At 47.7% G+C, this 19,383-nt stretch overlaps 10 protein-coding genes across 10 annotated transcripts; 5 read left to right on the top strand and 5 right to left on the bottom strand.

Annotated features, from left to right (window-relative positions):
* Positions 1-125: 125 nt before the first annotated feature.
* On the bottom strand, positions 126-1,149 carry N7517_001216 (uncharacterized protein; the record flags this gene model as incomplete). Its single annotated transcript, XM_056718946.1, has 7 exons — positions 126-235; positions 285-608; positions 668-682; positions 770-783; positions 839-873; positions 942-961; positions 1,110-1,149. The coding sequence occupies 7 exons, from the start codon at positions 1,147-1,149 to the stop codon at positions 126-128; spliced, it is 558 nt and encodes a 185-aa protein (XP_056583081.1).
* A 314-nt stretch (positions 1,150-1,463) lies between these two features.
* N7517_001215 (WD domain protein) lies at positions 1,464-3,118 on the bottom strand (the record flags this gene model as incomplete). The annotated part of the gene is made up of 2 exons (XM_056718945.1): positions 1,464-2,889; positions 2,955-3,118. The coding sequence occupies 2 exons, from the start codon at positions 3,116-3,118 to the stop codon at positions 1,464-1,466; spliced, it is 1,590 nt and encodes a 529-aa protein (XP_056583080.1).
* Positions 3,119-3,357: 239 nt separating this feature from the next.
* Positions 3,358-5,415, top strand: N7517_001214 (SAE2 C-terminal domain-containing protein; the record flags this gene model as incomplete). Its single annotated transcript, XM_056718944.1, has 1 exon — positions 3,358-5,415. The coding sequence occupies one exon, from the start codon at positions 3,358-3,360 to the stop codon at positions 5,413-5,415; it is 2,058 nt and encodes a 685-aa protein (XP_056583079.1).
* A 287-nt stretch (positions 5,416-5,702) lies between these two features.
* N7517_001213 (peroxisomal membrane protein PEX16) lies at positions 5,703-7,027 on the top strand (the record flags this gene model as incomplete). Its single annotated transcript, XM_056718943.1, has 4 exons — positions 5,703-5,856; positions 5,915-5,950; positions 6,003-6,843; positions 6,904-7,027. The coding sequence occupies 4 exons, from the start codon at positions 5,703-5,705 to the stop codon at positions 7,025-7,027; spliced, it is 1,155 nt and encodes a 384-aa protein (XP_056583078.1).
* A 225-nt stretch (positions 7,028-7,252) lies between these two features.
* N7517_001212 (ribonuclease H2 catalytic subunit RNH201) lies at positions 7,253-8,290 on the bottom strand (the record flags this gene model as incomplete). The annotated part of the gene is made up of 1 exon (XM_056718942.1): positions 7,253-8,290. The coding sequence occupies one exon, from the start codon at positions 8,288-8,290 to the stop codon at positions 7,253-7,255; it is 1,038 nt and encodes a 345-aa protein (XP_056583077.1).
* A 247-nt stretch (positions 8,291-8,537) lies between these two features.
* N7517_001211 (Cupin domain protein) lies at positions 8,538-10,642 on the top strand (the record flags this gene model as incomplete). The annotated part of the gene is made up of 6 exons (XM_056718941.1): positions 8,538-8,599; positions 8,658-8,821; positions 8,884-9,595; positions 9,715-10,052; positions 10,101-10,349; positions 10,416-10,642. The coding sequence occupies 6 exons, from the start codon at positions 8,538-8,540 to the stop codon at positions 10,640-10,642; spliced, it is 1,752 nt and encodes a 583-aa protein (XP_056583076.1).
* A 322-nt stretch (positions 10,643-10,964) lies between these two features.
* On the bottom strand, positions 10,965-12,032 carry N7517_001210 (TBCB family protein; the record flags this gene model as incomplete). Its single annotated transcript, XM_056718940.1, has 3 exons — positions 10,965-11,305; positions 11,377-11,596; positions 11,757-12,032. The coding sequence occupies 3 exons, from the start codon at positions 12,030-12,032 to the stop codon at positions 10,965-10,967; spliced, it is 837 nt and encodes a 278-aa protein (XP_056583075.1).
* Positions 12,033-13,143: 1,111 nt separating this feature from the next.
* N7517_001209 (tRNA (carboxymethyluridine(34)-5-O)-methyltransferase) lies at positions 13,144-14,008 on the top strand (the record flags this gene model as incomplete). Its single annotated transcript, XM_056718939.1, has 3 exons — positions 13,144-13,239; positions 13,299-13,423; positions 13,540-14,008. 3 exons carry the CDS (start codon positions 13,144-13,146, stop codon positions 14,006-14,008), a joined length of 690 nt encoding a protein of 229 aa, XP_056583074.1.
* A 307-nt stretch (positions 14,009-14,315) lies between these two features.
* N7517_001208 (MYB DNA-binding domain protein) lies at positions 14,316-15,231 on the bottom strand (the record flags this gene model as incomplete). The annotated part of the gene is made up of 2 exons (XM_056718938.1): positions 14,316-14,724; positions 14,777-15,231. The coding sequence occupies 2 exons, from the start codon at positions 15,229-15,231 to the stop codon at positions 14,316-14,318; spliced, it is 864 nt and encodes a 287-aa protein (XP_056583073.1).
* A 2,277-nt stretch (positions 15,232-17,508) lies between these two features.
* Positions 17,509-19,366, top strand: N7517_001207 (Peptidase C19 ubiquitin carboxyl-terminal hydrolase 2; the record flags this gene model as incomplete). The annotated part of the gene is made up of 3 exons (XM_056718937.1): positions 17,509-17,628; positions 17,679-18,085; positions 18,139-19,366. 3 exons carry the CDS (start codon positions 17,509-17,511, stop codon positions 19,364-19,366), a joined length of 1,755 nt encoding a protein of 584 aa, XP_056583072.1.
* Between the last annotated feature and the right edge of the window lie 17 nt (positions 19,367-19,383).

Raw genomic sequence — 19,383 nt, 5'->3', positions numbered from 1 at the left:
TCTCTAATCATACATTTTCAGGAAAAAAAAGAGAAATTCGTTTCGTGCATGCATGAAAAATGTCGTCCAATCCCATGGAAACTGCAGAAAGATGTTGACCAAAAGAGCAATGCAATGGGAGCATCTTAGTTAGGGCAAGCGGATTGAACGTGACCGGGCTGCTTGCACTTGTAGCACATGCGCTCACCCTTGGCTTCAGTGGGGCAGTCACGAGAGACGTGGCCGACTTCGCCGCCTAATATGAGTTAGTAGCAAATTCCCAGAAAGTGGAAGAGATAACTGACAGTTGTAGCACTTCTGACCCTGAGTGCAGTCACGGGCCATGTGGCCGAAGCCACCGCAGGAGTAGCAGGTCTGCTGGCGACCACCGGCACCACCGGGACCACCGAAACCACCGTAGTTACCACCAGCGTTGTAACCACCGCCATAGTTACCACCCTGAGAGCAGTTACGTGCAATGTGGCCGACCTGTCCGCACTTGTAGCATTCCTGGGAACCACCACCACTGTAGTTGCTGTCGCCGCCCTGGGGGCATTCGCGGGAAAGATGTCCAGTCTGGCCGCAACGGTAGCATGACTTCTCCTTGGCAGGCTCCTGGCATTCACGGCCTTTTTTTTTGAAATGTTAGTTAAGTTCAGAGTCTGTGATATTCAGGTTTCCAACTTACTCAAGTGACCCTGGCCTGTAATATTTGACTTGATTAGCAAAGTTCATATAACCAGCCCAGATGTCTAAGGGTCATTCGTGGACAATGTTGAGAGGATCATACCATTGCAGTTGTAGCTATCCGAGGTTTACAGTTAGCTTTTGTGTGAATTGAGTCAATGAGAGGAATTACCAGGTAGGGTTTCCCTTCTTAGGGCAGTCCTTGGCCTATAAAGAGTAGGTAAGTTTCAATTCTATCCAGAAAGAGAAATTTCAGTCAGATAAAGGTGATTTACCTGGTGAGAGGCCTCGCCGCCTATGAAGAGCGTTAGTAAAAAAAAAATTATATAGAAAAAAAGAAGATGTATCAATTTTTGCGCAAAAAGAGATATCACCAAGCTAAGCTTCCAAGTGAATGACGTATTGGCAGGGATTTCAAGTTGACTCGAAGAGAAAGAACATACAGTTGAAGCAGCCACCACGTCCAGCAGGAGGGAAGTCCATATTTGAATAAGGGGGGAAGGTATGAGTTTTATAAAAGAAAGAAAAAAAAGCAAGTTGAAGAGTCTCAAAAAATAATATTGTAGTGCGGGGGAGAAATTCTTCCCGCTCGTAAAAGCTGACCGCCCTGATGTCTTGAATTTCTCATTTTTTTTCATTTTCTATGTCACTTTGAAATCTATAGGAAAAATGAGATTTATAAAGTGAGGATTGAAAATAGGCTTGATATATATAGACTGTCCAAGGTCCCCAATGAGTACCTTGTGCTACCCGGGGTTATTGGTCCATTTCTTTTTTTTTATACTCACATATACATGTTAAGTGAAGTCATAACATTCAAGTAGTTGTGTTCCGGTCTTTTCTCGAAGAAGAAGTACCCGTTCTTCATCAAATCCGATAGGTAGGGTCAATTCCTGCACATTTACACTTCCCAAATCGTGATAAATCCTTCCTGGCTCCTTGTTTTCAGCGTTGAGCTGAACGCCGTTCTCCTCGAAGAATTTGCGGCCTAGGGATGATATCGCCGTCTCTAACTCCCATATTCGAATCTCATCCCCCCGAGAGCTTACAGAGACGGCTTTCCCGCGGTTGGTCACTTGAACCGCAGATACGGAAGAGGTGTGACCCCAAAGTCGCCGGCCGCCTTGGACGAACAAACTGTCCGATGTAGATACCACAAGGTACATAGTCAACGTGTTGTCGGCATGAGAGGTCAGCAAATACGGATGGGAATAGGACATAGAGGTTGGCGGCTGTTGATGTAGGATAGACGGTGCCCCGGGGGTGATAGGAGGTTGAGTGTCGACAGACTCGGCAGAGTGTCGCCTTTTTCGGGATTGAAGTGGCCTCAATCCATATTGGGAATCCACCGTAGTAGCCAGTCGCGAATCAAGTTGTTGCCCATCTTTGCCTAGACGCAATTCTTGAATCCCCAGAGACCACCCACAGCCGATGTGGAAGAAACTATACACAATAGTAGCGACAATTTCAAAGGATGACACTCTAAGAGATAGTGTCATGGGTGCAACGATGTTATCTGCTTTGAGGGAGGCAACCTGGCGGGGTTCAAAGATCTCGGTTTCTCCTGCTTGATGACTGCCAGGTCGCAGATTGTACAGGGTCAAATCTTTGTGCTGGGATACTACCATTAAATACGGCAACGAGAGTGCCATTGCTGTTATAGCAGCATCACTGGAGCCGACATGAGAGGACTGCAAGTCTAGCTGGGACGTTTGAAGATTCAAGACGAAGAGGCTGAAGTGACCATCTTCCAGTCCGACGGAGATTTCGATCTTATCTTGGATCTGGCTTACTGCCAAGGCGGTTGGGATCATAGATGATTTCGATGGAGCTGACAAAGGAATTCTTGCAAGACAACATGCCGAGTCTCTTGTGGTCCACGCCCGGAGCCCGTGTGCCGAGTCTGCCGTGAAGACAACTCCAGCACAAAACCTGACCAGCGTAGGAGAGCATGGTGGCTGAGGAAACTCTACCTCGGTAACCCGGCATAGCCCTTTGGACCAATTATGCCGGAGCCGATACTGCCGTTTCCAATTGCCCTCCTGTGCCAAGTGCCCATGATCGAACCATGTTGCGACCTTGGGCGAATAATCTGTCTTGGCTGGAAGGGTTGTGCGTCTAATATTTGCGAGACGGCGGGCACGGGGCCGCACCCATTGCGAGTAGTACTGCCTTTTCCATATCTCAGAGTCCCCACCAAGAGCATGGAAGCGATGTGATAACCTGGTTGGGCGTAGCAAGTCAGCAAAACGCCTGAGAAGAACTGACCATAATGGGAGTATATATACCTTTGACACACGTTAAGGGATGATACTGGTAAAAATGAAAGGATATGGAGCAGCAGCTCATTGCTCAGACGAGACAGACGATCAATAGGCCCAGTATCGTTCCGAGTACGGATACGCTTTTGGGGTAGATCGGAGTCTCGGTGGTCTCTGCACCGTTTTGGCATCCTGTCTCAGGTTAAATATTTGCAAGGAGACTAGTACAAGGAATCAGAGAAATCATTCCGCGCACTCGGAGGAACGCAGTGGTTGAGGGAATTGCAGGTGGGCCGGGGGAATCTTATCAGTAAGTGATAAGCTCACGTGTGCCCATTTGGCCTCGACGCGTCGCGTTTATATCGCTCTGTCTGAGACGGGGAAGTTTGTTGTTTCTTTCCTTCTCTCATGATACACTAGAAACTTCACAATGGAAGTTGTCAAGGAGCTCCACGCTGCTGTGGCAAATGCCTGTGAGGCCTCATTCGACAATGCCTATAAGCACATGAAATCCCATATTGATGCACACGCCAAAGAGGCAGAAATTAAAGAATTACTGGCTAATCAAGCCCAGCGACAATCAGAGACAAGAATCCGAGAGCTTCAGCGTGATATTTCGGTACTCCGGAGTGAGCTGCAACAATATGAAATTGATCCACGGGATCTTGAACTTCCCGGGAAATACGCCAATCTAGAGACCGAATTTGACCCGAAGAACCTGTGGGGGGGTGACCTGGATGATGGTGACCATCACAATCTTCGGAAGTCCCGGAAAAGAGTTGAGGCCAAATACACCGCGCTTTATACAAATTTACAGACGTTAATCCAAACTTGGAGTGGTCTCAAATCCCGGGTGTTGCAGCATAAAAAGAAGCTACGGCGATGGGATCAGCAATTAGAGCGTGAAGAATTCTCGCTTGTTCTCAATGGCCAACCCGTCACATTCCGTAGAGTGCAAAGTCCCACTCCCGAGGACGTTGACGAAGAACACTCGCAGGCCCAAACCTCCTCGAAGAAACGTCCAAGAGAACAACGTCCAGATCTTCCAGCCAAGGCCATTAAGCTGTCGCAAAAAACGACCCGTGCAGATGATGTGCATGCAAATATGAAAGTTGAAGAAGATAACCAAAGAATAATTCACGGCCCAACATCAGAGTCAGAATCCACTCAGTCTGGCTCTCCTAGACGCGATATGGAACCCTCGGAATCTTCTGATACAATATGTCTCATGTCCAATGTCCCCCAACAGCAAAATCAGCAGAGTTTTTCACCGACACGTCCCGGCAGGAATCTCGTGCACAGCCAGCGGGCGATCATCGGCTCGGAGCACCCTGCAGTTGTCAAAAACGAGATCTTGTCCTCGAGTCCAACCCGAGGTGCAATGCATAACGGTGAACCGCCATTCGTAAGCACGCAAGATCTTGATGAGATAGGGGACACGATACGAACACCAATGAAACGGAAAGCCTATCGGGATGTCAATATTGCAAACGCTTGGAATTCCGAGAACAGTACAAGTAACGCACATCACTCAACGCGGATAACACCAGGCCAGCAAATACCTCAGCAGTCACATATACTCCAACCGGTTGACGGAAACACACGCAGTGCCGCATTTTCTGCACAGAATTCTTCCGCGAAACGCTTTCAAGATCTGGGGCGACGCGCAATACCAGCTCTGGCAGAAGACGGCGACGATGCGACAAACTTACGGATATCCTCGAAGGTTGGCTCCGGTGTCAATCCCGGACCTTCGGAGGCAAAGAACAAAGGTGGATTTGCACAGAGACGTCTAGAAAATCTTCTAGAACAATCGGTACCCTCCAAATCACCACTTCGTTTGTCGAGCAAAGTCTCCGGCCCGGATTTAACAATGACGAACGATGCACCCCAGAGTGGTCAAACAAGGGCTGATATGTCGAGTCAAATGGTCCCGGATATAGAGCCCGATGATGAACCATTCAGGGCAAGGCCTCTTCATCGCCTTGGGTTGGGGCATTTCAAAATCAATCCGGCTAGAAATCAAGGGCTAGATTACGCATATGATGCAGTTGTCCGAAAGAAGGATGACCGCAAATGCATATCAGGCTGTACTCGCCCAGGATGTTGTGGTGATCGGTTCCGGGCCATGGCCCGCCTTGGGGGCCTCCCCGGTAAATCCGGAGTAGCGCAAGAGGAAGAAGATCAGGCGATTCTACAAGAGTTTGTGGGAGAAGATACACAATTGCTTCGAAATACCAGCGGCAAAGAGCGTGAAAATCTCCTGGTGGAAGCGAGAGCCAGGGCCCTGGCCAACCAATATGGACGACATCGGCATACTCACCAGCGGGCCCAGTCCCCTCCTGGCTTCTGGCGAACTGACATGCCAGATACACAGGAGGGGGAAGACGACCTTGAAGCTGCCAAGAGGTTAGAGCGTGAGAAAGTGGAAGAGCGATATCGAGAGGCTATGCGCCCTGGGGGGTTATGGACGTGGGCGGATGAATGAGACAAACATATTTCTATAACCTATTCGATATTACTCTATGACTGGGAAGACATCATAAAATATATCTGAAACTATCGGTTCATGTGCAATGCATAGATCTTAATAGATCTCAATATGATAAAAAGTATGTGAATATAATACTCCGTACGTGTATGAAAAGGCCGTGAACCTCGGCCCAGGCGTCTTGGCAGACACGGAAGCGGGACCACGTGCCCCCCTGTAACCTCCCGTCCCCCGGATCTCATTTCCTTCGTCACAGCTATCTCCAACATGCTTGATACTTGAAGATGGAAACCGTTCGCAATATTCAGAATCCAATACCACCGGTGCTCTTGCAACCCTCCAAATGGCTTTCTATCTATGAAGACTTTGTGACTAAGAATGCCAGCTCGGTCGGTCAAGTCGAGTCAGCGCTGAGGTCTTTGACTTATATCATCCCAGGTGAGTTCTCATTCGCAATAACGAGCTGTTGAATAATCTAACAAATATTTCCTACTAGGGCGATACCGCGAATCAGAGATACCCTCAGAATGTGGTTAGTGTAACATTGTACTTGCCTTCGAGCGCGCGTGCTGATACCCCTGCAGTACACTCCGGTGTCCAGTTGTTATCATTATACCATGACTCTCTCGTCTCGCGAGTCGTTGATCAACTTCCATCGACTGTCCCCCGGCCGCCGCCCACTCCTCATTCCCGGTATACTAAATACTGGACCTCTCGCTCCTCGCTGTATCGTCAGGTAGCTCTTGCGCTACAAATGCTCCAGTATACCGAGCTTCTCTGGGAGATGGCGGCGCGGCGGCGCGGACAGAAAACCCGTTGGCGCGTGGTTGTCTTTATTGAATTCGCAAAGGCAGTCTGCCGCTTGCTTCTTCTACGATTGACCAACTCCAGGCCACTCGTCAGTCCTCCACTTCCAGAGCGCGAGGTAGATCCAAGGACGACAGAGGAAGAGGAACCGCAGAGTGACTGGAACGGAATGGACACTCCAGTCAGCGAGCGGTCTTCAGACTTGAGTTGGACGATGCCTCGCACAGGACTTTCCCTTCCGTCTCTCCCCGACGTAAACGATGTGTCGAACTATCTCATCTCCAAAGTGCTTACGGCAGATGATATCAAACCCCCGAATGCACTCCTCCATCGGGCAACAGGACAAGGACAGCTAGCTGAAGTGCTATACATCCTTCGACCTGTTGTCTACGCAATGGCGATGCAAAAGTGGAGGGGTGATAAGCGAAGTTGGCGGCCATGGCTTATTGGGTTTGGGATGGAGTATGGCTGCCGTCAGCTCGCAAAGCGGGACTTCCGTGAACGGGTTGCTGGCGGTCTTCGAGGACTCACAGGGCTTGAGCGAGAGGAGTTGAAGAAGCGTGGATGGTCAATGGGCTGGTGGATGATGCGAGGCGCATTTTATGAAAACATCACCAAGTAAGAATCCCGAGTCTATCATCTTTGGGTTCCCGATTGAATACTGACATTTTTAAAAAGGTCTTGGCTACACAGTATAACTGGAAAGATGAAAGGCAAGCCATTGTTGGACTTGGTGGGCAGTGTTGTGGAGGACTATGAATACCTGTGGGACAACTTCTACTTCTCGACTGCTACGCTGTGAATTTCCACAGATGAGCCCAGTTCTGCTTCACCATGATACCCATTATATCCATGTACGAGTCTTTTTTTTTTTTTTTTATCTCTTTTTACGGCATTTGCGGTTGGACTTGCTACTCCATCTTTCCTTTGTTCTCACTCTTGATGTGCGTTGTCAAGGAAGCGCAAGGGGTATCATTAATGTTTTATTAAGTTTCATGTCTACTCGCATTACACGGAGCATTCGCATTCAGAGAACCTCAGTTTGTCTGTGGCCATACCAATCCCGTAATCCAACCTTGCCCGTGCTTTTCCCGGGGGCTGATGATAGTAAGAACTCATCCAGCCGAGGTGCCCCTTCCTCCTCTTCATCGGGCCAGTCGACTCGTGCTCCTCCCTTCATTTCAAGCATCTCCTTCGCAGTGCCCCAGCTGAATCGACACTCGTTGCCCCATCCAAACACAGGGTCCATGTTGCGTCGAAGCCAGCCGACGCACTTGGAGTCTGAGGGATAACCACTTCCCCAGGTCTCGGGGGCTGGGCTAAGTGACTGCTCAGCCTGAATCACCGCCTCATACATGACTTCCAGTGCAACATCTCGTGTCACCTTGGCTGCCACACTGGCGGCGCTGACACAGGGATACAAGGAATCGGCCTTCTTTGCCACTGTGATTTTGAGAGATGGGAAGATTCGCTCCAATTTTTGCTGGTATGTAGCGGGGTTCCCAATCGTGTCAATGTACACCTCTCGCACATCCACTCCAAGGTCTTCAACTACCCCTCGAATAATCTCAACTGTGGCGTCCATGGCCTGGGCATTCAGATTGTATACTGCGGTGGGTGATCGCATCATGCCGGAAGAGATGTCGCGTGCCGAAAGTACTTTGACCGCATATCCACAAGACTCGAACAACGAGTCCCCTGGTGTGTTCAATAAATGCATCAAGTTTGCTCGCACGGCAGGAGTAAGCACTTTGCTGTCGTCAAAGCTGTGCTTCTCGGTCAAAAGCGAGTGATGGAGATCCAGAGGAAGATAGAAGGCACCGTAGACCATTGGCCCTAGGACAGGACCACGGCCGGCTTCATCGACGCCCAAAACACATGGTGTACTCTTAGCTGTATCATGAATCGTGGGTGAGGTCTCTTGGGGCGTGATTGCGTTTGGGCATGGGGTGTAGTACGCATAGGATTCGCCGGACAGAAGGGGTTCTGAAATCACACTAGGAGGAATAAAGGTCGAGGATTCCTTGAGAGGATTGACTGGAGTATCCTTTGTCATAATAGGCATATATGAAGATTGTACAAGTCTGTTTTATAAGAAGAAGAAGAGTGAAGGTACAATAGGAAATTCCCAAAAGATCTCCCGAGTGAACGCGTCGACTGTTCGGGATTAGCGGGGGGGGGGGCGCGTGTTGCTCTTCCCGCCTAAATTCCGCATTCCTCCACTTTGTGTCTCTCTTGACTACGTTTCTTGAATCTCTCGTTATCTTTGGTCTCTTTGAATTGCTATTCTATCCTGGCGCTCAATTTTCAATATGGCACGAGGGCCCGGAAAGGCCCGCGACTTCGACTACTCCAATGTGGGAACCAAGGGAAGGTGAGTCGATATGTCATGGTCAATTTCACCAGGGGACCTCTATACTAAGTACATCTAGGCGCACTGGAATATCTCTAAAAGAGGGTCGACGCGACGAACATGGAATGGAAGAAGTAGACGGTCTCTTCTCATCTCCTGAAAAGTCGTCTGTCGAGTTGAATGGGTTTGAAGACGTGGAAAATGACTCCTCAGTTGGGTCCGAGGGCATGTCGATGGATGAAGGTGGGCTAATCTCGTGTTACCTTAACCTGTCGACTCATTGCGTGCTTATGCAAATTCTATAGGCAATGCGCCAGATCCCATGGACTTCCTCAAGGGCACAAATGGCCCACGTACCTCTTTTCTCCCCCCGCCTGCTGCGCGGTCGCCGATGAAGAATGGCCTCACTGGGTCCCCACGGAGGACTCCGGCGTTGCAATCAACTCCAGACCCGCAAGATATTCTGGAGTCGTCTAGTCCATCCGACGGCAAAGGTTTCGCGGGCGCACAGGGAGAATCGCGTCAAGATCCATCTCCACTTTCCACTCGATCAGTAAACGTTGGTCGCTCAAACCAAAGGAACGGCACACGGCAAAAACCCACGACAAAAGCACAGCTAGCAGCAGAATTTGAGCCCGCAGTCATACATGACTTTTCCGACTATTCCGACGGCGACGAGAACGCGAATGCATTCGCCGCAGTACAACAAGATATCGATGACAGTCTGAATGTCGATTCTGATTCAGTTTCTGCAGAGGAAGCACCCGATTCTCCCGGGCAAACCCAACACGATCATGACGACAATTCATCTACGGCTGATACAACTCCGCCTCGCGAAGAACCCGCTGTGACCTCCAAGCCAACAAAGAAGGCCGCGCCAAAGATTGCCAAGGCAGATAAGGGTCAGGCGAAACCCCCGTGCCGCGCGGACGTCCAAAGTCTCAGCGCCGTAACGTTGAAGAAGATGCCGACCCCAGGCCAACCAAAAAGCGGAACACCACCAAAGCATCTCCACCGGTGCGTGAACCTTTGGAGCCGGAATTAGATAGAGTGGTTGAGAACTACGCCAACCGCACAGGTCCCTTGAAAGGCCGAAGTTTGTATATTCTCAAACGTGAGAATCCCACCGACAACAGTGCGACTCACACTCGATCTGGGCGAGTTTCCGTCCGACCACTAGCATACTGGCGCAATGAACGATGTGTCTTCGGTGATGGGGAGGCAGCCGAGGGACATCGATACCCTCTTTCAACCATCAAAGAGGTCATTCGCACCGAGGAGCAAGAGCCTGAAAAGAAGAAGAAGGGGAAACGTTCAACGTCCCACAAATCTAAGTCTAAGAAACAAAGGGATGACTGTTCAGACGAGGATGAGGATGTTGATCTCTGGGAGAAGGAAGGCGGTGTTCTTCATGGCTACACCCTCAAATGGGACGGGAAAACACAGACCAGTTCGAAGGAGGAGGAAGTTCTAGGTATGATCTCCAACCCTGTTGTAGTTGGTTCCTTTACTAAGTCTGCAGACATTGCATATGCTCCCTCTGGAATCGAAACCAGAGAAGTTAAAGACTCAACATTCCGATTTGCAAAGCTGCTTAGCTCGTCATTCATCGGGTCTGGAGTTGTGGAGCTCCCACCCGACGGAGTCAAGAAACCCAAGAACTCGAAGAAAATGCACATGGTCTTTTATGTCTGTCACGGGCGTGTCCAAGTGGATATCTCGGGTGTCCAGTTTAGTGCCGGAAAGGGTTGTGTTTTCCAAGTTCCTCGGGGTGAGTCGCAATTCGTCTGTCTCCTTGATTCGTATCAGTTAATTAACACCAACCCCCCATATCTAGGTAACTATTACAGCTTTGCAAACACCCATCAAAAAGAGGCTCGTCTTTTCTTCACACAAGGCTGTGTCCCCGATGAGAACGAGAATGAAGACGACACACCGCAGATGTCTCAGGATGCCGGCCCTGAGAGCGAATTTGAAGCCGACACTCCCACCGCTCCTGTTCATGTCCCTGCTAAGAAAGCCAAGGGTCGCCCCAAGGGCAAACAGAAGAAGGCTGGCAAATGATCACTTCCTAGCTCTGCCCTCCACTCCTGTTCTCATGTTTGTAGGCATTGACAACGCGCCATGATACCTTTCTTCTACGTGGATACCCTGAAATTTTATTTTGTGGGCGTCTGAATGTCTTTTACTGTTATTCGTTCTTCAGCGATTTGTTTTCATACGATTACCAGGGAATTTGGCGTTTTCTTGCCGCCTGTTTCTCCAGTTAATTATGCAATATCTATTGGTGATAATTGGTGATGGAAGGAAGAGCAACTGAGAGAAGCTGGGAATCAGAACCTCATTCCAAAATATCGAAATGTATTCAAAATATACATACAGTGTATCAAATCTCTTCCATAAGGTCATCTAGGTCGTCGTCTAGACCCAACGGGGGGAACTCTCCGACCTCAACCTTTTCGGGCTTCACAAAGATGCCCCTGTTGCCTAAACATTCAAAGTAGCGCTGTCCACCCACCCTACCATCGTTCTTCCCCATCGGCTCATCAAGCTCGATCCCGACCCAGATTGGCTGGAAATCTGCCGGAAGTTCTGCATCCTGTTGCAGCTCGCGGCCCGGACCGGTAATAGGAATAGTCGGAATAGGTCCAACGAAGCGGATCGTGCCGCGTCGAATATGCGGCGGAGATGAAGGCAGAACGATAGCTCGTTTCGAAACAGTGATTCCTGCCAACATGTCATTAGATTAATGACGAAAAGAAATCGTATTGACACTTGGAAAGTTTGTTTCAACGAACCTCTCGTTTGAACCTCGGTCTGGTCTTTCTCAACTTGGTGACGCAGAGCCTCTTCGGGTGATAGAGCGTTAGGATCAAATCGGCCCAGCTTCTGGTTTTTCTTCCAAGCCAAGACAGAGTCCGAACGGGCCTCGTACGTTTCAGTTGGCAGCACATATTTCTCGACCGATGACAAGTCGGTGAAGTTAGCCCGCATGGTTTGTGGGCGGCTGTCATTGACCTGGCGAGGATACAAATCAGCATATGGTCATGATTTGTAGTATAAATCTCTTGTGCTGATAGCTCGAATCAGTAGGCACGTCGTTCTGGGTTCAGTAAAGCAGTCACCGCAGAATCAAATCACCCCCCTCTTCCAGCAAAATATAGAAAAGAGAACCAACCTCGATCTCCGACCCCTTCACCAACCCCCAATCCCCAATCAGGCGGTCGTCCCCGTCGGCCCATTGATCGGGTCGACCGGGCACTTTTACCCGCAGGCGCTGACACCCTGGTGGGATTCCCGTCATAGTCTCCAGCTTTGCCTTGACCTGCATCACCGTCCAGGTTGGGGTGATGCGACGTTCAGTCAGGAATCGAGGCTCCGAATTCCCGGGCTTGGCTAAAGCCGCATTGGTGATAATGACGGAGATATCCATCGGGGTAGGCTGGAATGCCATCTTGTCTCTATCACTTGTGTTTTCGTGTTTCTAAAAAGAAGTGTTAGAGTGGGATGTGAATCAACGCAATTGAGACATTCAAAGAAAAATCGAAATCAAAATCAGACAGCTAGATTCAAGATTCCGTATTCTTAGAGTAACAAAAGGAAAAAAAAACAAGAACAGACTATGCATTCAGCATTGCTAAATTGCTATCAAATTCCCAGGGGCTCACAAGAAGCTGCGGACACTTGTCAGGGCAATTTGACAGTTGACGACAGGAACATCCCCTAGTCTAGAAGGGACAATCCTTAAATGGGGTAGGGTAACTAGTACTTACAATTGACCTTGTGTTTCCCTGTGGTTGACAGGAAAAGGGATATCGCCCCTCGAAGAAGCAATTATTAGTAAGCGGTCTCCGCCAACACAGTCGAGAATGGAATTGGCAAATAATATATGTTTTACAGACAAGGTGAAACTAAGAACTTACTTTTCGGTGCAGTTTATGTAGAGAAACAATTGCGTGAACGGGATATCAAAGTAGGGCGTCGAAGTAAGTCGACATTCTGTAGGAAATTGATATATATATATATATATAAAACGAGTCGTAGCTTATTATGATTGAAGGTTACCTATACAGAATATATATACTAAATATATGTATCTAAGTACTAATCTCGAACTGGGAAATTATAATGTTACTACGTGGACTATCGTTCAGAATACAGTCCTAGTTACCTCTCTCAAACAGAGTCAACTCTAGCCCTATCGTTAAAGCCAGGCCCATCATAGTTTAGGCTTTTTTTCAACATATTGTGCAATAGATTTTATACTATGGAGTATATCATAACATAGTAACTTGCATTATAATAGGAACAGTGTTCATACTTCAATATCGATAACCCTATTTTTTTAATAAGCAATTGCTTTTATGTATTTTCCAATAGATAAAAAAACCAAGGCAGTCAAACTGGAAATGATTCAAGCTTGATACTTGAATCTATAGATCTATATAAATTCAACATATGATGTAGATATTATGCCCGTTACAAATCGTGAGCCACGTGATATCCATTTTCGCTTGACTTTTCAACTCTTCAACAGCTCCCACCTTGTTCACGACGAGAGCATCATGGCGTCCCAACAGACAGGAGAAGCGTATGAGCAGCAAAATGTGCATGAAGTGTACCAAGAGATTGCTCAGCATTTCTCCGCTACCCGCTACAAGGTGTGATTTAAACTGGCTATCGCCACTTCGCAGGGTCCCCCAACTAACCACTTTTCCAGCCATGGCCTATAGTCGAGCGATTCCTCACGGGCCTAGCACCAGGCGCAGTGGGGATAGATGTAGGGTGTGGCAATGGCAAAAACTTGATGGTCAACCGAGATGTCTTTATCATTGCTTCAGATAGGTATGTCTTGATATGAATTATTGAATTTTTTGGTTTTTCTATAGACTTTATTTCCTTGGGATACCCATTTCGCCCATTGTATCCCTTTAGCTTGGTCTGGGCTAACCCGATGGCAGATCTGAGAACCTGGCTCGGATTGCCCTGCAGCACCAGCCGCATTCGACCGTGGTAGCTGATATTCTTGAACTCCCACACCGGGATGCAAGCTTTGACTTTGCGATTTCCATCGCGGTAGTGCACCATCTTTCCACTCCGGCCCGGCGAGTCCAAGCTGTCGCCGAGATCCTGCGCACTGTGAAGCGTGGTTCGGAGACGCAGGAGGGTGGGAAGATCCTAATCTATGCCTGGGCCCTCGAGCAAAAGAACAGCCGTAGAGGTTGGGACAAGGGCGATGAGCAAGATCGAATGGTTCCCTGGGTTCGCAAGGGTGATCAACCCCAGACTTTCCATCGCTACTATCACCTGTATGCGGAAGGCGAGCTGGAGGGTGATATCGACAATGCTGGCGGTCGTGTGCTAGAATCCGGGTACGAGAAAGATAACTGGTGGGCTATCGCAACACCCAAAACGGCTCATGACGTTTGAAAATGCGGTATGCAGCTCCGAGAGCCAGCCTCGGAGCCATGGGAAAACATATCAATTCGCACTGCTGGGCCCCCCAAAATTTCTGCCAAAGGAAAAAGAACGCAACAAACACCGAGGGGTAGAAATCATCTATACGATTCACTATCCCCACAAATCACGATATACCTCCAACCGGCGCTATGCAATTCGTAACAGAAAACCACAAAAAGAAAACAGGGAAGCCAAAAAAAAAAAAAAAAAAAGAAAAGAAATATGAAGGGGGAAAACTCAAGGAAAGACGTGTAGGCGTCATCTTCATCATCTCATCCTAGGGCATAGTCCGAGGGGGCATGCCAAGGTGAGGGCCCATGAGACCTGGGGGAATCCCCATCTCTGGTCGTCCAACTCCATAGAACTCTCTTGGGGGAGGTGGAGCGGGGGCGTATGCAGGAACGCCTGCAGTGAGCTCTTCCAGGGAAGGCAGTTGAGGTGGATGGCCGGGCAGATGTCCTGGGATTGCACGTGAGGAAGATCCCTTTCTTGGGCGGGATAAAGAGGTGCTGGCGCGACGTGTTCTGGTGGTTGGGGGATCGATAGCAGCACTTGAGAGAGAGAATGGTACTACGCCTGCTCGTCGAGCCATCTCCTGCTCTCCCAGCTGCCAGTGCATGGCCTCGGCTGCCCGCCATGGGATCGCCATCTCCTCCGCTACCTTGGACCACATTTCGGCTTTGAATCTATGCGAGATTAGATTTGTGTTTTCGCAGATACCATTCTCTCCAAACCTACCTCTCATATAAACGGGCTAATTTGTTCTTCTTATCTTCATCCCATTCACTTCGGCGTTCCAGGTAGTTCTGATAGTGAAGGCGGCAACTGATGGCACTGCGGCCGGGGAGTCGTTTGCTGATATCCTCCCACTTCATCCCACTGCCCCGCAGTTCGATGATCAAGGCGTCCTCATCTGGCGACCACTTGGATTGCTTCTTTGCTGGAGATTCGGATGTGTGTGAGGGCTGTAGACGCTTGGCAGCCCCCGACGGGCCAGTCTTGGTCAAGGGTGGCATGGCCATGGCTGGACCCGGCATAGTCATCATGGGACCTAATCCCAGTGGCCCTATCGTTCTGGGCGGGTACCCGGTGTTCAAACCCGGGGCGGCTTCTTCCTCATCTTGGGGCTTGAGTAGTAGTGAGATATCCACTTTGACAGGAGGCAATATAGGCCGATTTTGTAACGCAATCATATGCGCGGATGAGCACCGAGAATCAAAAAACAAACAAAAACAAAGCAGGTTTGCCCCAAGAAGGGAGGGGGAAGGGGGGGCAAAGAGGAATAAAAAAAGATGGGAAGGTGTGCCAGTTCCAAATACAGAAATCGAATTTTGTAAAAAAAAAAAGAAAAGAGAAAAGGGAAATTTCGAAATCTCCAGGATATCAGAGAGAGAGAGAGAGAGAGAGAGAGGAAGGAAGTATGGGAAGCTAAGAAAGATTTCCAACTCATAAAGGAAAAACCATATGAAGCCCCGAATGTGAAACGAACAAGTGACAGCTGATCTAAACCTATCTTGAGAAAAAGAAGAGTCTAAGACCGTTGGGGATTAAGGGTAACGGTCGTTACAGAAAAAATACTATCCACTTTTTAATTAAAGATGTCCATTCCCCTACTTTCAACGGTCTAGGTCTTTTGATTTAGGGTCTTTGGTCTTTAAGGTATATCTCAGTGATCTGTTATATAAATATACGTATATGGAGTACGGAGTAGTGGGTGAAGAATCTCTAGAAAGTATATATTGTAAATATTATGACCTGCAGAGTTTCATACTAACCTAGAATAGGAAGAGGGGCATTCCAGATCAAACGGTACCATAGTATCAAGTTAAATTATCCATGGATATACACTCTTGTTAGTACTAATTAGTATTTTATCTTATATTTATTTAATTTTATTTTGATTTAATTTTTAATTTTAAACGGGGACCCGCATCATCCTTTGGTTAAATGACGGTCTTCTCCGGTCCAGAACTAAAGTTCATCAACGGCTTGAAATTTATACAATATAAACTCCATAGTACCTTGGAACCAGTCGGGGATTTTAAAAGGTTCCCCCTTGCTCTGTGGGGCCCGGGTTCCCGACTCTCGGGTGTCCTATATATATTTATATATATATATATATATATATACACATACATACATATATATACATATAGGGGAAAAAAAGGTATATTTGACAAAATATTATATATACACATAAGTTTGAAGATCTACATATAAAATAAAATAAAAAAAAGGAACGACGGGGCAGATTAAGGGACTGGTGGGTCAACCATGGAATTAACCTGTCAAGGCCCTGTCAGGCCCTGTCAAGGCCCTGACCTCAATTTCCACCAATTTCCCACGTCATGCCCGTTGGACCCAGAAACCGGGCACATGCTTGGGAACACGAGTTCCTTGGGAATTAGATTATCTCCGTATAAATTACTATACCGAGGTATATAAGGTATTTGAAACTCTTCTCTCTAATTCTACCTATCAACTTTCCGGTTAAAAAAAAAAGAGGCAAAGGTGGATCACAACGTTCGCAAGGCGATCGTTGCCTCGCTTGGCTTCGCACAGACACCCGTTAGCTACTTCACCGTATGATCTTGAATGCCCGGGTTATGTCCGAGAGGGGGAATATAGAGGGGGAAAAAAATGATGTCTCCCAAAAAAAAAAAAAGGGTGGAATGCCTCTTAGCTGAAGAAATAACGGTGTGGAGTTTCAAGGGCGGGATCATCATGACTTAAGAGGCGTTGCGTCTCTCGATCCTATCCGACACCCCCGGTTTTTGTGTTTCTGCTTCAGGGGGTTTTCTCTTTAAAGGCTTATAGGTTCGTTCTACTTGGGTTCCACAGATCACTTCAGTGGATCTTCGGTAGATGTGAGGAACCCTGCTGTCAATGTTCTCAAGTCAAGTATATATATATAGCATATATATAATATATAATAATATACAACTTTCGGCCGGATCTCTGAATATATACGGCCAATCATTGTCTATTTAATTTGACTCCACATCTGCCGTTCTAGACACTTAGGAACTGCTAGAGACTGGTCTAAACAATGCAAAACTGGGGGAACGCGGGAATGAAATTTGACTCGAAATTTGAGAATTTCCATAGAGTCACAGGTTCTCATTTTCAATTCTTTGAACATTTTATTTATAGAGTAGGAAGTGTCTTTGGAATGTACTTCAACTTCGAATCTAAAAATGAAAGGACTAAAAAGGTTGAATGAAATATGAATGACTGCCTCTCGAGTTGACAGATTTCTCAACTTTCTTTGATCACTGTCCTCATAGCATGAATTTATTGGCTCGATCATGATTTCTTTGAATTCTAGTCTTTTCTTTCGAGATGAAAACAATGAAAGTCCAAGTTGCAATGCAAGATAAATTAAACTGCACTCCCAAGCAATTCTTTTATTTTTAAATTTTTTTTTTTCATATGACATCACATCTATTTACTGATTCACTGATTCTATCATGGCCAAAAAAGACACCGAGAACGTCGAGCAGGTGGTGGAAGAAGTATACTCAGATAAGGAGGTGAAAGATAAGACAGAGAAAAAAACAAAGTCTGGGGAACAGAAAAGGACATCGAGAGTAAGTCTCGCCACACACAATACCCTAGAATAACTATTAACAATATATAGCCATTGATCCCCAACTATTGGCATCCCGACCTGCCCGACAAAACTACCGTGGGATTTCCAAATGGCGGAGTGGACTGCTATCGTAATGCCGTCTTCCAAATGATTCTACATATGCCGATTTTCTACAATTGGCTCATGTGGTACAAGGAGCACCATGCCCCAGAGGGTCACCTTTGCAAACTGGGCATCTCCAATGAAGGTCCCACGGAATGTCAAGTTTGTCAACTGGCTACAATCGCTCGAGGTTACTGGGCAGGGGAGACTAAAAGCTGGAAGCCTGCCTTTAGATCCCTAACACGCTCACTCTTGCAAGGTTGGAAACCAGCTGGGACAGACTCGGAACAAGACCCGGCAGAGTACTTTGATGTGCTTTACAACGCGATCAAAAGCAGCACCAAGACTATGATGTACGTTCTTCTCTCCATTCCCCTCCCACACACAGACTGATGTATGGATATAGGCAAGGAGACTTGGAAGATATGTTCCAGGTCGAAATCATCATGGCGATGAAGTGCGCTGGAAAAAACCCTTGTGAGCCCAAATACATCCCACGACAGCAACTATTCATGATGATCAACTTATCCGGGGAGGAGGGCGATGAACTCCCCGCAAAGCCGACGTTGAGCGATATCATCGCCCAGCACTTTGATCACCAGGACGATTACGGTGTGTGTGAGAAATGTAGAGGCACCAGGACTTCCACGGACCAAATTGGAAGTTTTCCTGAGCTTCTCTTGGTTCAGCTCAACCGTACCAGTGCGATGGGCGAGAAGATCAACACTCGCGTATATCTGAGCGAGGAGTTAAATATCGAGACCCGATTTATCGATGAACGCTGGGGTAACAAACGGAAAGTTATCCGGTACAAGTTGACCTCAATGGTCTTGCATCATGGCAGGGATGTAACACAAGGTCATTACAGCATGGGGGTTAAAGGTAAAGGAGATCAGTGGGTCAAGGCGAATGACCAGGAAATCACCGACTGGTTGCCTGAAGGACGTGGAGGCTACCCAAACCATCTCGATACCGGTTATCTCTTTACATACCGCCGGTTACCCACGGATGAACCAGTACAGATAGCTGAGGGAGAAACAGCTGGGGGAGAAACAGCCGAGGGAGGGAACACCCCAGGCCCCGAAGACATGCAAGATGACAACTCCAATTTATTCGGGAATTTTGATTATGGACCTCCCCCAGACCCAGGCCACAATATCCCGAGCGATTCCGAGGGGATAGCGGAGTTACTGGATATGATCATTCCCAAGGTCCTCGATAATTACATAGCTCGCACGGCGGAAACGAGGCGCAAGGAGTTTGAGAAATGGGCGCGTGGATGGGAGAAGAAAATGGGAGCCAAAGAGACTTCTGCTATTGGTCCGGACATGGGTGACAACGAGGAAATAGTCAACTGGACTAAGGAACGAGGGCGACTGGAGATAACTTTGACTGCAGATAAAGGAAAAGGGGCCAAATTGTTGGATCTTGAAGTTCAAGGAATGCACTTCAATAGGCTCAACAATAAACGAGACAGGGAGGAAGAGACGGAAGTTGAAAAGGAAAAAGAAAAAGAAAAGAAATTTATAAACATCTTCAGCAAAGTAAAAACCAAAGCGAAGGACTATGAGGAAACTGGAGAGAAAGTTGTGAAGAAGAAGAAGTACGGGATATTGGGAGCAGGGGGGAGTTGAGGTTGTCAGATATATCG

Source organism: Penicillium concentricum, assembly GCF_028827145.1.
Source record: "Penicillium concentricum strain IBT 3081 chromosome Unknown utg000001l_segment0_segment0, whole genome shotgun sequence".
Taxonomy (NCBI): Eukaryota; Fungi; Ascomycota; class Eurotiomycetes; order Eurotiales; family Aspergillaceae; genus Penicillium; species Penicillium concentricum.
Note: the sequence above shows the minus strand (reverse complement) of the source record. Positions and strands in the feature narration are given on the sequence as shown.